Here is a 17,226-nt window from a genome sequence, read left to right on the forward strand (position 1 = left end):
TCACCTGCTAAAATACCTATTTTTCTTCAGTTCTTCACTCAACATTTTGAATAGAGGAATGAAAACATTGCATGGATCCATCATCTCTCAACGAGTTAACTTCACTATTTTCAGTTTGCCCGTATTATGTTGCAACATATTTTTAAGTATACTTAATCCGTTCACAATATGCAGATGAAGGGCTAAAACAAGGCTGCAATCTCAAGCAGATTTACTGAGAAGCAAGCCCAGCTGAAAGTAGGGCTTGCTTCTGATTATACCTGCTTGTGATCAGGCTGTCAGAGATAAAAACTTTAGAGTTGTTAGTTCCAGTGGTATAATTAAGGTTTACTCCCTCCTAATCAAAGAGTATAGAAATTGCTAATACAGAAGTATGTTCTAAGCTTCCAAAAATTACCACTAACATTTGTTTATATACCTGGCTTTTATATGTACTGGTGCCATCAACTCCTCTACAGTTAATGGTCTATAGTGTGTTTTTTTAAAATCAATTTCATTAACAACCAATATTAATCTTGTCTGACATTTAAAAATAAGTAAATTGGTAGCCTTAGAAATGTCTGTCTGAGGCTGAAGGTAAACATAGCAGAACCATCTTCCTCCTAATAATGGGATTGAACCAGAATACTTTAGTTGAATTTGGGTCCATTGCAAGTGTGTCAAGTTTGGCATGACTAAGTCCCACTGATTTCAGTGGGAACTGCCTTAGTCTGGAACTTCCCAAACCAGTATCTACTAATACAAACATGTAGTGTGGCATCACTGCAGTGTGGGCTTCCCCATTCCCACTCCATTTCATTGGCTGCCACATGCAGGAAGAGGAGAACACAATGCACCAATGTCTCAAAATGCAGTACACAACTGCAACAGTCACAGTATTGTGTGGCCATATACCATACTGGGGCAGAGAGAAGGAGGAGATCGGGATTTGCAGCTTTCTATGCAAAATCCCTAGGCAACCCAGTTTTTGCTGGAGTAGAAGTACAGTGATACCTTGGTTCTCAAACTTAATCCATTTACTACAAAAGAATTTCAGAAATAGACTGGAAAGAGAAGTTGCTGAATTGCAACTTATCACCAAGCTCAAAACCATGGAGGGACCTGGTTTGAACAGAGATATCGGGTTCTTATCTCATTATACATGATAAGCGATCTTCAGCCATCTCAACCCTTGCTTTTTCATGCAAAACCATTTGCAGTCGTTTGCGGTCATCAACAGCTATCAGTCAGTCAATCACCCATTTCCACCACCCTTCTGAGTGATCCCCCCTCCCCATCCCCACCCCTCCCCACCCCTTCTCTACATAAGTGCCTGGAAACTTCCATTTCACTGTATCTGAAGAAGTGTGCATGCACACGAAAGCTCATACCAAAATAAAAACTTAGTTGGTCTTTAAGGTGCTACTGAAGGAATTTTTTTATTTTACTTCGATCCAGACCAACACGGCTACCTACCCTTAATCCATTCTGGAAGACAGTTCCAAAACCAAAGCGTTCCAAAACCAAGGCACGCTTTCCCATAGAAAGGAATGCAAAACGGATTAATCCGTTCCAGACTTCTAAAAACAACCCCTAAAACAGCAATTTAACATGAATTTCCCTATCTAATGGGACCATTGATCCATAAAATGAAAGCAATAAACAATGTACTGCAGTCACACAATCAATCAATCAATCAGTAGCCGAACTGGGTTCCACACAGTCACAAAAACAAAACAAAAAGAGCCGTGAAAACAAAAACACAAAATAAATAGCAAAAACAGACAGACTTCAGCCTAACGCTCAAAATGGAAGTGTGGCACTCAAGTCGGAAGCGTAACACTCAAAACGGAGCACGTTCAGCTTCCAAAAAAAGTTCGCAAACCGGAACACTTACTTCCGGGGTTGCAGTGTTTGGGTTCCAGGTTGTTTGCGTACCAAGGCGTTTGAGAACCAAGGTACCACTGTACTAAGAACATTATGGCTGAAGCCAAAAGCCACAAGCAAATGGCTTTAATAAAACTGGCCACCACTAACCACTTTGTAACCTGAGGCCACAGGAGAAGAGCACTAGATGCGCATCCGAGTCCAGGGGTTTCAAATCACTGACTGCAATTGCCAGGGAATTGGAAGACAGCGTTCAGTGCGCCATTGCATTATTAATGTGACACTGATAAGACAGCCTTTGCAACTGCTGAATAAGGTCCTATTGCCAGGTGAAAAGTAACCAGTACACAAAGTGCTTTGTTGGCATTAAAGCTGCATCAATGGGTGACTGAATTACAGAATGGCAACAGAGTATCGTGCCTACGTTATTAAAAAGAAATGCAAAGCAAAGGCTCACGTTATTTGCATGTGGCAAAGCACTACCACCCCACATTGCATTAATTCATTCATTCAATTTCTATATCACCCTTCATTCAAAGATCACAGGGCGGTTCAAAATATAAAAACACAAAATGCTTATCATAATAACAAACAAAAACGTGTGTTATTCCGTATGACTGTTGCCCTTTCCTCACCAACTTGTTCCAAAAGGCAAGCTGAACATCCAGACTTCAAATAAATGCTGATATATTACAATTACACTGAAAGCAAGTCACATTCTAGGCACAGAACATGCTCTTTGTGGCAGAGCAGGCCAATGGTTTGCAAGCCACAAAGGTGTAATTGTCAATACTCTGTCTTTGGCCCATATTGATTGCTGCATATTGATAGGGTCCATATGTCAGGGACTGGGAAGAGGAGGAATGGTGGAGACCGTCTCCCCAGCCTGACCCTTCCAGAGAAGAGGAAGACAGTTCAGAATTACAAGAGGGGTTTGAGGGAGGTCACAATTCAGAGGAAGATGAGGGGAGAAGTTGGGAAACAATGGGAGAGGAGGAGGAGACAGAGACAGAGCAGCAGATGGCTGACAGGTTATCACTAGAAACCATTCCAGACCCACCATCTCCCAGAACCTGGCGAGCCTTAAAAGTAGGAGAGCAAAGAGCTCCAAGACAGACAGCACTAAGCGGCACCCATAGAGGAGGTGATGCTGATGACGAATAAGTGAGTGGGAGAGAAGGGGGGGGGGTGGAGATTCACTCGGGACAACACCATTATCCAAGAGGCTGGGTTCCAAGCCTCTCTGTAAATATAGAATAAAAAGCGGATGGTAAGCACTTTTCTTTGTCTGTACATTCCTGGCAACCGACCGTGGAAGTTGCCTGACACCGTATGATCTCTAGGATCACCTCTGTTGCTGAAAGAATAGTCAAAAGAGCTATGAAGGTTAACATTATCCAAGGTGAAGGCTTATGGTAGCACATCAAACTGCTTAGAGATCTTTATTATAGTAATTATAAAAGTTTTATAAATCAATAGTGTTTGTGCTTCAGATGAACTATTCAAATAACTCAGTAGCTACATGCACAGCCAAACATGCATCAAGGGTGAGTGGGGGATTTTACTACGCACATACACAAAAATATGTAAAATCAGTCCTAATGAGTTCACCCTAGAGTAATTTAATTTAATAAGGTAATAAAAATCCAGTTTGTATATAAATGTTTATTCATTTATTCTAGTGATTTATGGACCACCCTTCAATCTAATTCCCAGGGAGCTTACAAAATGTAAGCTTTTAAAAACTTTTGCTGGAGAATATTTTCAGCTTCTGCTATTACAGGCAGCAACCAATTAACGCGTGTCCAAAAGATGCACAATCACTCCCACACGCATGGTGCGGAACCCGCAAGTGGCCCGAAAATGTCACTCAACATGTCACAAAAGGGGCAGAATGGGAGTGTAACTGGGGCGTGGCACGCTTATGCACATTCCACCAAGGCGCATGGGGGCTGGGAATGGAAATCCCATGCAAAATGTTCGCCGACTGTATTCAGAATTAATTCAACATTTGCTTCAGTTGTTTATTGTCTAATAATATAGTAAAAAAGTGTGCAAGTAACTGCACATGGTGCCGACTTCAACTAAAATTCCATTAAAATTATTGCCACCATTCATTATTATAATATATTTCTTTATACCCCACATTTTCCCCTGACGGGACCAAAAAGACCCCATTAAGAAACAATTGAACATTGATAGAATTAGAACGACACACGTATATAAAATCTATCCAAACCATACAAATAATTACAATAAAAACAGCCCAGCACCAGCCCTTCATTAGAAGCAGTCGGTTCCTAAAAGCCTATTGGACCAAGAAAGTTTTCACCTGCTGGTGGAAGGACAACAAGTAGTGAGCCTTTCTAGCTTCTCTAGGTATGGAGTTCCAAAGTCTGGGAGCAGCCACTGAGAAGGCCCTCTCCCGTATCCCTACCAAACGTGAAAGACTTATATATATATATTTTAAAAAAGTAATTTTACTTCTGCTTAGCATCTCATTGTACAGCTCAAAACAGCTTCACAGACTCCTTTAACATCCTATAATATAAAGATGCATCACTGAGCCTTACCTCCAAAAGACCATCCTCTGGAAGATCTGTGCAGTGCACAGCGTTTTGGATCTTGTTTTTACCAAAGATAGCACGGAGCGTGCCAGGACGCAGAAAACGAGCTATTTCCTATGCAACATAAAAATATAAACAGGTGAAGAAAGTGCCTTGTTATGTGAAGATATAGACATATATTTATAGAAGCATTTTATATAATAAAGAACTCTTCACTATAGCACACACAGTATTTACCAAAAGTAAAAGGGCTCAATCCTGATTTCCCCTTCACATATGCAAAGAACTGTAAAATAATGAGGAAGAAAGTATCGTACCAACAGGCCAGAGAGAATTAAAGTACCATTTGGGCCTTGCATTTAACAATTCATCTGGTCGCCACAGGAGATCAGGAATTCCATGCAGGCAAGCAAATAAGAGTGGTCTCTCTGGGTTGTCTTGAACTTGGTGTTTCTGCTACCGGTAGGTCAAGGATTTCCACTTATGAAATAGAATTCCCTGTCCCTCTCTTCTCCTTGTGCACCCCCTATGCCACACCCCAAATCTGTTCCTGGGAGAGAAGAGGGAAGGGAAGTTCCATTGCACAGCCAGAAGTCCTTTCACTAACTGAAGTACTTCCAGTTATGGGTAGGTAGCCGTGTTGGTCTGCCGTAGTTGAAACAAAATTTAAAAATTCCTTCCAGTAGCACCTTAGAGACAAACTAAGTTTAAATTGTTATTGGTATGAACTTTTGTGTGCATTAAGAAGTGTGCATGCACACGAAAGCTCATACCAATAACAAACTTAGTTGGTCTCTAAAGTACTACTGGAAGGAATTTTTTAATTTTGTTTTAAAGTACTTCCGTTGGCTATTGCCCTCTGTCACTCTACTTGGTTTCCATATTTTGGCCATGGAGAAAGGAGCACTATGTTGTCTATGATGAACATATGGAAACTAAACAAGCTGGCAAACAAGGGGTGGATACTTCCACCAATCCGCTCGACATAAATCTTCTTTTTTTACTAGCCCAGTACCTAAATGAACTTCAGTTTCTTTTTAGGTAGGAATGCTTCCCAAGATGGTGAGCGACAGTTTAGAATTCATAAGCGTAACCTTTTAGAGCGCCAGGAACCTGGGGTTTTTTTCTAGTTGAGATTCCACCCGCATTTACAGCTTGAATATATTTCTGATTTCCTCAAGTTTTTACACGAAATGGGAGGCAAGTCAACACTGTGCCACATACCAAAGGGATAGTTATATTAGACCACTGTACAAAACCAACACCTTAAAATCGAACACTTTTATTGTAGTACATCAAACTGGTTGTCTTTAAGGTGCCATAGAACGCTGGTTGTTTGTGTCATATTTCTTATCAAAAACTAATATTCTGAAATTCATCACAGGTGCATGTTCTAACAATTAGCATTATGTAGCAAACAAGAATACTACATAGCAATAAGTTCAATGCTTCTGCCATAGAACATTGCTATAATTTTTGATAGGTTTAAAATGATATGTTGTAATTCAAGCTAGTTCAACATTATGCAAGAGAGGAGGATTTTCATCTCATGTTAAATACTATATATTCCTGCGTATAAGACTACTTTTTAACCGAGGAAAATCTTCTCAAAAGTCGGGGGTTGTCTTATATGCCGGGTCGTATTTCTTATACGGTGAGTATATACCAAACTCTATATTTTAACTGGGGGTCATTTTAAGTTGGGGGTCGTCTTATACGCCCAGTCGTCTTATAAGCCGAAATATACGGGTATATAAAGTTAAAACTGATTCCTCATCTTTAACTTCCAATCTCTATTTTCTCTGTCATAAAAGATATCCACAATGTTGTCAAAGGTTTGCTTCAGATCTTACTGTTGAGCCCTATAACTCTTTAAGTGTAGCACATTTTATTTTATTTTTCAATTTTGGGATACAATAGACGGCTTTTGTGAGATCCAAATTGTGTGGACATTCACCAGTTGGAGATCACATACTGAAAGGGATAATGTAACAATGCTATTTAGCGAATCCAATTTGGCTATGTGACAGCATTGTGAAAGAACAAATGGAGCCAATTCAGGGTGCAGAAAATGTTTCCTCATTGTAACAACCATTGAAAAATTGTTGGAACCTTTTGGTCTGCCAAAAATGATTGCAAGAAGTACTCCTCAATTTCACTCAGTCCTATGTGTCCGTTGTCATGTCATACACACTGCAGAACTATAAACTCTCCTACTAGCTTGCCAGTTTGAATGCTGAAATTCAACTGAACTTAAAAGTAAGCTCCAATTAGTAAGCCATGTGAAAACTAGGACATCTACTTATCAGCATTATCTATACAGTACATCTCATGCAGGCTCAAGCATGTGGGGAGATGCTGCTCTGGATAATAAAAGTTTTTTTTAAAAAAATAAGTCTATAGAGCAGTTTTGCTAACAAAACAGACTGCTGCAGTGCAGAGGTTTTCCACCTTGCCATCAAAAAAGCACCTGTTAATATGTGCAAGTTTCTAAGCAGCATGTAAATGAGGGTTCAAGTTATAAATTAAGCCACTTGCCTCTGGCATCAGCCAACAAAACTGCAGTGGCAAGTCTGTACAAATTTATTGGAGAAGTGGAAGCTCCATGAAAAAAGAAAGGCAGAAACCAGTAATTGAACTGTAATTTTTTGTGATGGAGAGTAACTCAAGACTGAGGTGACAAATGAGCCAAGGTCTGTCTCTTCATTAAAGGCAATTGATTTAAATGGCAGCAACCCATCCTTTTCAGAATATAATTTCCCATTCAATAACAAGTGCAAGATTCCAGACCAGCTTTACAAATCAGGCAATGCAAAAGACTACATGGTGCAATTAACTTTGGGGTGCATTTTGTAGAGGTTTGTATTGTTTCAAAATCAAAATACAATCATACATATAGAGAAGGTACATAGAAATATTACAATGCCACTGTGTGCTGGTCAAGAACCGTAACAATAAATCAAATCAAATCAAATCAAAATCAATCAAACAATGCCACTGCTCATGGGGTGAGTACCTGTCAAACTCCTCTCTATTTGTGGGTGAGGCTTCATTTTTTAACACTGCAAGAGAAGCTACTGTGACTACAATTACAGTATAGTCTAAAACTTCTGGAGGACGCCAGGTTGGGCAAAGCTGCAGCAGAGAAAGTCTATCAGCATGAGACACCAAATGCAAAGTCCAGCGGGAAGAACACTTGTTCATAGTAAATCCCTTATAAATGTTAAGAACTGTTTGTTCTTCGTTGTCTGTAAATTCTCTTGTAGCTATTTCACTTACATTTCAGGGATGTTTTGAGAACAAGTAGGACAAAGATGAGACGGACATTTAGTACATTAATGCATGTGAACACACGCCAATGAAATATATTTGAATTGAAATATGTTGAATATATATTCATAATTCAATATAACATTTGAATTAGAAAAACAAAAGGCTGTTTCTGCAATACAACAAACTCCAGGGACAGTAAAACATTGCCTTTATTAGGACCAGTCAACATTTACAACATTCCAGGATGCTGGGTGGGACCAATTTTACTAGATCAACACTGTCCTTAACTGCAGCCTGACAACCTGTAGAAAGTTAGCAAATGAAAATATTCTTGGCATGAAAGTAAGTGACAGGGAAAGCTTTGCCTTCTAAATTTCAGTGCATCTGGCCACTGGCAGGGGAGCAGAGCCAATAAAAATGGCGGCTAATTCACTCAGATTTACCTCCTCCTCAGCAAACATTTGAGAGAGATTATGAGATGGTTCGGAAGGCCTGCTCCCTGCATTAGTGGTGCTGCCGCTTTGCAAGGCAGAGATGGTGTGTTTGAGCAACAACAACACTGGGGAAGCCCTGCAGGATACTTGACATCACCTGTGATAGAGTGCCAAACAGGCAAGCAAATAAAAACGGGTTTTGCGGAAAAGGGCAGAACACAGACTATTGAGAGGAAGCAGATTCTCAAATACCGGGTTGAATAAATCAACCAATTCTGCGACAGCAGGCTTCCAGCGCAAGTTATTGTTGATATGCAGCATTTGCAGTCCTTACATACTTAACATTTTATTTTACAAAAATGGCTATTTGAGTGACGTGTCAGCATTCAAATTGGCCAAGCCAGTTCCTGTGAAGCATAGGAAGGAATCTGTCTATGAAAAGTATCTCTTGTTTAGTTTCACACTGCTGGCTTTGGATTTCCAGCATTTGGCAAGCTGGGCTGGGGGCAGGGAAGGACGACAACGAAGACCCTTTGCTTGTGTAGGTTGACCAAATCCCTCGTGATCACCCCCACCCTCAATTGGCAGCAATGACTTGTGCCGTTAGTCCTTCCCGTGTGATTCTGGGCTTTCAAGCAAAGTGGTATAGAAAGAAGCCACGGGGAAGAAAGAGCCCTTCCAAACTGTTGCGTAGTGATACGCAATGAGGCCCGCAATGTTTGCATTGCATACTTCACAAATACACCTAGAAGAGTCACTTTCTCTTGCGTGAAGCTGCCCAGACATTTAAGACCAACCTCTCGACCCACTTCCATCGAAAGCAAGGCAGATGGTAACAGAAGATAAAACCTCAAATTCTTTGGACCCAAGGCATCAGGGCCAATGCCCTTCTGCCAGCAGAGACGTGTCACCAGCATTGGCACCAATTTCTGTTGAGATCTCACCTGAAATCACGTAAGATTTTGCAGAACATGAGAGATCTCACCTGAAATCAGCACCGATACAGGTGCCACTTCTTTGCCAGAGGTGGAGGTTTCAGGGCAGGCGGCAGCGGCAGCAGCACACATCACTCCTGCAAGAGATGATATCTACTGCTCAGTTGCCAATATCCCATTACTGGGCAAGGCAGTCAGGACACTGGTGGTGCTGGAACTCCTAGCACACTTGGAGGCAATTTATTATCTGGGCCTATTTCAATTTGGATTCAACAAACTGCCCTGGTTGTCCTGATTGCTGACTTCTATCAGGAGAGAGACAAGGGAAATGCAACTCTATTGATTTTTCTTGCTCTTCTCAGCAGCTTTTGACATAATTGACCGCAGTATCTTACTGGGTCAGTGCTATAATTTGGGAATTGGGGGCATGGTGTTACAGTGATTCTGCTTCTGCCTACAGGTCTGGTTTCAGGCAGTCGCACTGGGGAAATTCTGCTTGGCTCCATAGCATGCTGACGACACTCAGCTCTATTTCTCTTTGTCATCAGAGTCAGGTGACGCTGTGCAGGTGCTGCATCAGTCCTTGGGGGCAGTATTAAGCTAGATGAAGCCAAAAACAAAACCCTGAGGATGAATCCTGACAATATGCGACACATTATGGGTTAGGGGTTCTCATAGTTTGAGAACAAGGATATAATATAGCCTGTTCTATTTGGGGCTGCACTACACATGAAGGAGAAGGCATGTGACTGGGGAGTCTTTCTAGATCCAGCATTGTCACTGGAGGCTTATGTCAGGCATCGCCAAACTTGGCCCTCCAGATGTTTTGGGACTACAATTCCCATCATCCCTGACCACTGGTCCTGTTAGCTAGGGATGATGGGAGTTGTAGTCCTAAAACATCTGGAGGGCCGAGTTTGGCCATCACTGCCCTATATCATCATCTCAAAGTTTAAAGATCTGCACAGGTGGCTCTTCTCTGTATTCATCATCATCTGAGGCCCTTCTTCATGTGCCTCCTTCATGAGAGGTCCGGAGGGTGGCAACATGAGAATGAGACTCTTCTACAGTTGCTCCCCATTTTGTGGGATGCTCTCCCCAGGGAGACTCGCCTGGTGACTTCATCTTTAGGTGTCAGGCAAACACTTTTCCTTCAACCAGCCCTTTGGCTAATTAATATTCTATGTTCTCTTAAATTTGTTGGGGGGGCAGTTATGGGTTTGCTTTGTTTTTGCTCTTGTTTTTATTATGTATTTTGTGTTTTTATTTTGTATCTTTAAGCTCTGAACCTGCCCTGAGATCTTCAGGTGAAGACTGGTACATAAATTTAACAAATAAAAAAATTAATATAAATATTCCATTGCTAGGTAGGATGCATTAATATGTCAACTCCCATCGGTCTCAGCAAACATGGCCACTGGTCAGGCGTGATGGACGTTGAAGTCCAACAACACCTGGAGAGCACCACATTGACTATCCCCATGCAGATGAAAAGTGGGTTTAAAAATACATTTAATAAATAAATGTTATATGAATAAATATTGTACGCCCTTGTTTTAGCTCTTTTATTTCTTAGCTGCACTGACAAAATTTACTGGAGGCTGCTAAATATTGGAAGTCTTTATAAACCAATAAAGAAAGCATTATTTGAGATTTTTGTTAAAGGTTTGAATGGCTAATTCCACTCTAATGTCAGTTAATGATTTACCTACATGCTATTCATCCATTTGTAAGTAAGGAGGAAGAGATGCCTGCCACTTTATATTAGCAGGAACAAGCAAAGCAACACCCAAGCATACCTCATAAGCATCAGACGAATGACAACCAACAACAGGCACCTGCCTCATTAATAATAGGTCTTATCAAATTAGGCAATCTACAACAGCTTGCTGCATTTTGAATTTTGCAAGTATCTACTGAATCCACGGGGGTAAAGGCTGGCCCTGCCATTGGGCAGAGTAAGGCAATGGTCTCATGCAGCAGATGTTGGCAGTCGGCAGCAGCACTGCTGTTGCCCAGAGCCCCTCATTCATTCCTCTCTGTCGGAAGAAAGAACTCTACATGCCCCTTAAACTAGCCTGCTACCGCAGGTTTACAGGATGACATCATCACTGCTGAAGTAAGATTCAACTCCTAGTTCAGCAGGAATGGAAGGTGGGGATACCACCTTGTCCTTTGCCTCCAGTAGCAAAATGTCTTGGACCACCACTGGTGAAAATACGCTCATCAATTGTATGTACCTTCACAAAACAAACTATTGTAACGCCTGGCTAGGGTTGCAATCCTAAACCCACTTACTAAGTCCCAACCAACTTAGCTGGATTGACTTTTGAATAAAACATTTTATTTTAAGCAATTCTCGACTACCCTTCTTCTAATGGATTCCAGCAATAAGATGAACAAACACACAAAATGATTAAGCAGAGGCTATAAATACATAAATAATGGTATTTGGAGAAGGGCCTCAATTAAAGAACTTGATGCACAGGAAGGCTGTGTGGGAGGAAACACTCCTTCAGGCATTTGGATCCCAAGCCACTTAGGGCTTTAATAAGTTCAGCACCTGTGTAAAATTGTACTGTATGCAAGGAGAAGCTTTTATCTAAATAATCTTGCATAGTTTTGAAATTCTGGGGGCTTTTGGAGTAGTGGATAAAGCTCTGCACTCCTGCCAGCCATCACAGTCTAAAATAAAATCACATTCCAAGATGGAGTTCATAACTTTTGAGCTGACTAGTCCAGGAGTCAGCAAATTTTTCCAGCAGGGGGCCAGTCCACTGTCCGTCAGACTATATTTTGAAGGGGGTAAAATGAATGAATTCCTATGCCCCACAAATAACCCAGAGGTGCATTTTAAATAAAAGGACACATTCTACTCATGTAAAAACACACTGATTCCCGGACTGTCCATGGGCCGGATTTAGAAGGCGATTGGGCTGGATCTGTCCCCTGGCCCTTAGTTTGCCTACCCATAGACTAGAATAAGGCTGCATACATACCATATATTTAAAGGATACATAAAAGGTAAAGGGACCCCTGACCATTAGGTCCAGTCGTGACCGACTCTGGGGTTGCGTGCTCATCTCGCATTATTGGCCGTGGGAGCCGGCGTATAGCTTCCAGGTCATGTGGCCAGCATGACAAAGCCGCTTCTGGCAAACTAGTGCAGCACATGGAAACGCCGTTTACCTTCCTGCTGTAGCAGTTCCTATTTATCTACTTGCATTTTGACGTGCTTTCGAACTGCTAGGTTGGCAGGAGCTGGGAGCAAGCAACGGGAGCTCACCCCGTCACAGGGATTCGAACCGCCGACTTTCTGATCAGCAAGCCCCAGGCTCAGTGGTTTAACCACAGCGCCACCTGGGTCCCTGCTAAAGGATACATACAGACACACAAAAAGAATATTGGGAATTATAGTTTACACCTCACTGAGCAACAGCACCCATAACAAACTACAGTTCCCATGATTCTTTAGTGGAGGATAGATATGCTTTAACTGTGTGGTATGTACACAGCAAAGCAAAGAAGCATAGGAATGAATATTCAAAATGTGGCTCTGCAGCACTACACATTAAATTTTAGGCTTTGTGATTGGCTACAGCGCTCTGTGGGTTGTATTCTTTGGCTTGCTCTGCATCAGGTGAGAAATGGCCTTGTGTGAGGTAGCAAGAGAAGGTGTGCCCTCCTAACCCAGAGCTGGGATTTTAAAATAGCCCAGAATTGTTGTCAACACCCTTCTCAGTGCCATGCTGGTTCAAGGGGAATTAATCCCTGCACATCTGAAATGAAGCAACAAAAAACAGTTATATTTAATATTGTTTGCATCATTCTTTTTTTAAAAAAAATTGCAAATTTGGTTAGTCAAGGATGTTTGTGATACTGCAAAGAAATAAACTGATCAAAATTCTGGTCAGGTTGTCTTGCAGTAGAAAGGAAAGCTGAACACACCAGTGAGCAAACCCTAAATTATTAATCCACCGAACAGTAATTTAGTCACCCACATTTCACATTCAGGGTTGTTGGTTTTTTCTTTTAAAAAGACTTTGTTTAATTAATGGTTTATAAGACAATGAGAAAGGAACCACAGAGTCAAAAGCTCACACTGCAGCTGCTCTGGCTGTCAGCTTTTGCAAATGGTGGCAGTGGCTGTTTTTTTTAAAACAGGAGTGTTTCCTCTAGCACAGAATTTATTGTATATGCACACAATATAACTCTAACAATATAAATTCAGCATTTTTTTTTTTGCTAATAAAGGAAAGCCGGTGTTCACCTGATTCTCCATTGACAGACCTAGCCTCTATTGATATATCCTGATATATCTGAAGCCTTCCCAGATTTCTGCACAGAGGGTTGGCATGATCAAATTACGGTATCCGGCTGATAACTTCAGACCACCGCATCAGACACAGCCATTCTTCAAAAAAATTCTGTCTGATGGGTGTGTTGCATTTTTTTTTTCATGGAGAGGCTGTACTTTTACACAGGAATATGAAGTTGTAGTTAACGAGCAGGGACGTGACTCCCCCCCGTCATTAAAATTCAGGATGCGGTTTAAAAACCAAATGTTGAACGCTTTTCGAGAATGTTTTGAGAGTTCATAGCATTTTGAAGTTATTGTTTTCAACTCACACATACAAATAATGTTTGGATTAAAGGCAAGTAGAAACTTTTAAAAGACATGGTATGGTATGGTATGGTATGGTATGGTATGGTATGGTATGGTATGGTATGGTATGGTATGGTATGGAAGGTTTCTAACATTGGGATTGGGAACCCAACCTTACACACATAGAAATGGTCCCCTTTAGAATAATGCCAATCACGAATTGGCTGGGGGCATGGCCAGCACCCATGGTGCCCTGGAGGGACAGGGGTAGGCCTGCACATCCTCAAAAGCCCTTTTACCCATTTCAGAAGCAAACACGTTAACATGCAAAGTTTCTAGCAGACTGACAATAACCAGTGTATGCAATATAGAATTGATTTCATCTTTAAGAAAGAAAAGGAACACTGATTATATTTGACCCTAAATAACATTTGAAAATATTCAACCATGTCCTTTCCGCTAGAGACAGCCACAGACAGCATGACATACTAATTGCAGTTTCTTATTGATCTGTTTCCTAACTCCAGTCGATAACGGTCTGTCATTGACGGAGAATCCATTTTCCCTTCTGTTTGCATTGCTTAGTGCAATGTGAAGAGCAGCCTAATTATTTGTAATCATAAACTCATCTGCCTTCAAATATGCTAAGCTGTTTTACCGTAGCAATAAGTAATTCATTGTTTGTCAGGTGTGGAATTCCACAAGAGAGAGTCATCAGAAGACGACAATGTGCTTGCGCCAATGTGACTGTATCTAGAATGATCCTTCCTCCTAGACAAACATTCACAGAAGTTATTCCCGTTAAGTTCAATGGGGCTTCCTTCCACATAAATAGGACGTGCAGCCTTACATGGGAGTAACCTCTTTTAAACACAGAGGGACTCCCTTCAAAGTCTATGTGCATAGGATTGCATTGCTAGAATCATACCTGTTTAAGCAGTCAAATTGTACAGTCTGACTTTTGCAAGCATTTTAAAATATTTAATATTTAAAATATTTAATCTGGCAGCAGCTGCCAGTGTCATCGGAAACATAGGAAGCTGGCTTATAGCGAGTCAGACCATTGGCCCATCTTGCTCAACACTGTCTACACTAACTGGTAGCAGCTCTTCAGGGTTTTGGCAGAAGTGTTTGCCAGCCCTACCTAGAGCTGCTGGGGATTGAACCTGGGACCTTCTGCCTGCAAGGCAGATGCTCTGCCACAGAGCTACGGCCCGACCCCTTCCATCTGTGCCATCTTACAGATGGTTAGGTTTATTAAATGTCTGCCTCACTTTCACCTCTTCTTGAAGATCGCAACAACACTTGCCCAGTAGAACAGCAGCTCAGTATGAGCTGCAGTGTTGCCAACATGGCTTAGTAGCAAGGGGCAAATATTCTAAAGTATGGTTGTTCACGCTGCTTTCTGAGTAACAAGCACTGAATTGGCATAGAGTAGCTTAAATAGCACTCCAGTGATGTGCTTTCATATCTAATGCAAAGAAGGCTTAGCAATGGCCATAGCTGCATAAATAATCATAACGGCAACAAAAATGACACATGTTAAGGTGGAGCTGCCCTTTCTGCTTGTAAACCATGACTCTAAGTGATCATTATATTAGCAGGCAAGCTGAATAGAACATTTTTCAAATGTAGGCTTCTAAAGTTGTTATCTGTTACTATGCTGCCATGAGAAGGGGTAGGGGAGAAATCTGGTTTGCATTTTAATAGAACCTACCTAATTCATACCTCTCAGACCAGTTTGGAAACCAAAGCACAGTTATCTTTAAAAACCAAAATATGTGTACAACAATATTTTATATATACATACATATATTTGAACAAAAAAATGCACATATTAAAATTAAATTAAAAATGCACTTAGATGAAACTGCTTGAGGTAATGTGTATAAGTAGGATAAATGCTGATGAATTTCCATGAAGACATTTTTAAAAAGTAATGTGGCAAACTGGAGACTAAAGAAATGAGAAACTCAAAGAAAGTGAAACTAACAGATTTGTCCATTCCTTTTAATAACTGAGTGGCAAAACAGATGCAACACAAGAGATCTACAATTGTATCTACCCAATTTTTAAACTTTAAAGAAGCAATGGGGAGGGGGGAGGTTCAGTTTTGACTGGAGAAGCCACACTAAGGTAGAGAGTATTTAATGTTTCCCTCCCCCTTTTGCCCCATCTATTCTCCACTGCAGCTGCCATGATACCCACTTTTCCCAAGGTGGGGTCTGGGGTGTTAGGCATCGGCATCATGCAGGTATATTTTCCCCTGTAGGATGAAGGAGTTTTAGATTTTAGATGGGAGATTTTCTAATTTCCAATCAAAAACAAAGCCAACTGCCTCCAGGTTCCTTTAAAGTAAAGACCAAAAACTTTGATCGAGACAATCTCAAACCTCATGCATCACTTTTGCTTTGGCCCAGATACAAACTTCTCAAGTAAGTTACTTACGGGATCAGAAGGCCCGCAGAAGTCTCGGAATACTTTTTCAGGATCTACTTGCCTAATCTCTAGAGCTACGCAAGGGCCTGAACAAAGTTCTACAACCATCTCCTGCAACAGGAAAAAGAAACAGATTATTAAATGGTTTTTACATTTTTTACTCTGCACTGTATATCAATTTGCATCATTTCTTGTTTTAAGAAAATCTAAGCCAGCCCAGACCACTCTCTACAATGTTGTTTTCAAAGGCAGTTCTCTCCATTCTAACATAAATGTTGCTAATTAAATGTGTCAGTTCTCTCATGATTTTAATATATTCTGGGGCTAATCTGCATTCTTCAACTTTACTGACATAGTGACTCTAATCAGACCACCACTGTGGCCCCCTCTGTGTTCAATCAATGAAAAAGTGGAAAAGCACATATCCTAATACAGATCCTTGAATGACTCCATTTTTGCATCCTTCCATTGTTTGAAGTGTCCATTTATTCCTTCTCATTGCTTCCTGTTCTTTAACCAATTACTGATCCATAAGAGAACTTATTCCATACCACAACATCCCCTCTTTGGAATATACTGTATATTTTATTTCTTTGATTAAACTTTATTCTCTCTTGTGTTCAATTTTAAGCCATTGAACAAATCAGCTTTATTTCTATTGTGTTATATGGCTGCTTTAGTTGTATGGCTTGATTGATACTTCTCATGGATTTACTTATTGACACAAAGGTTTATTTGGAATTGTTAATACAGTACTTTAATTTTAAATTGTTGTATTGATATGTTAATCTGATGTGTACAACCTTGTGGAAATGCAGTATATATATATATATATATATATATATATATATATATATATATATATATATATATATAAATTAAAGAATGAATGAAACATCATGCTGTGGTTTTCCAAGCCTCCTTTCCAGGTGCGCAGCCTGGGAGTCATTTTGGACTCACAGCTGTCCATGGAGGCGCAGGTCAATTCTGTGTCCAGGGCAGCTGACTATCTGGGCAGCTGACTATCCATCTGGTACGCAGGCTGAGACCCTACCTGCCCACAGACTGTCTCGCCAGAGTGGTGCATGCTCTAGTTATCTCCCGCT

The 17,226-nt window shown here is 40.8% G+C and overlaps 1 protein-coding gene across 5 annotated transcripts in view; it reads right to left on the reverse strand.

The window, feature by feature from the left end:
• Positions 1–17,226, reverse strand: part of NME7 (NME/NM23 family member 7) — a 70,686-nt gene that overhangs the window by 14,605 nt on the left and 38,855 nt on the right. For all 5 annotated transcript variants that reach the window (XM_035114428.2, XM_060273734.1, XM_035114427.2 and 2 more), the window contains 2 exons: positions 16,130–16,231; positions 4,440–4,547 (listed from right to left, as the gene is read on the reverse strand). In XM_035114428.2, coding sequence (XP_034970319.1) covers positions 4,440–4,547; positions 16,130–16,231 — 210 coding nt within the window. The remainder of the gene's footprint in view (positions 1–4,439; positions 4,548–16,129; positions 16,232–17,226) is intronic.

Source organism: Zootoca vivipara, chromosome 4 (assembly GCF_963506605.1).
Source record: "Zootoca vivipara chromosome 4, rZooViv1.1, whole genome shotgun sequence".
In the NCBI taxonomy this organism is placed as follows: Eukaryota; Metazoa; Chordata; class Lepidosauria; order Squamata; family Lacertidae; genus Zootoca; species Zootoca vivipara.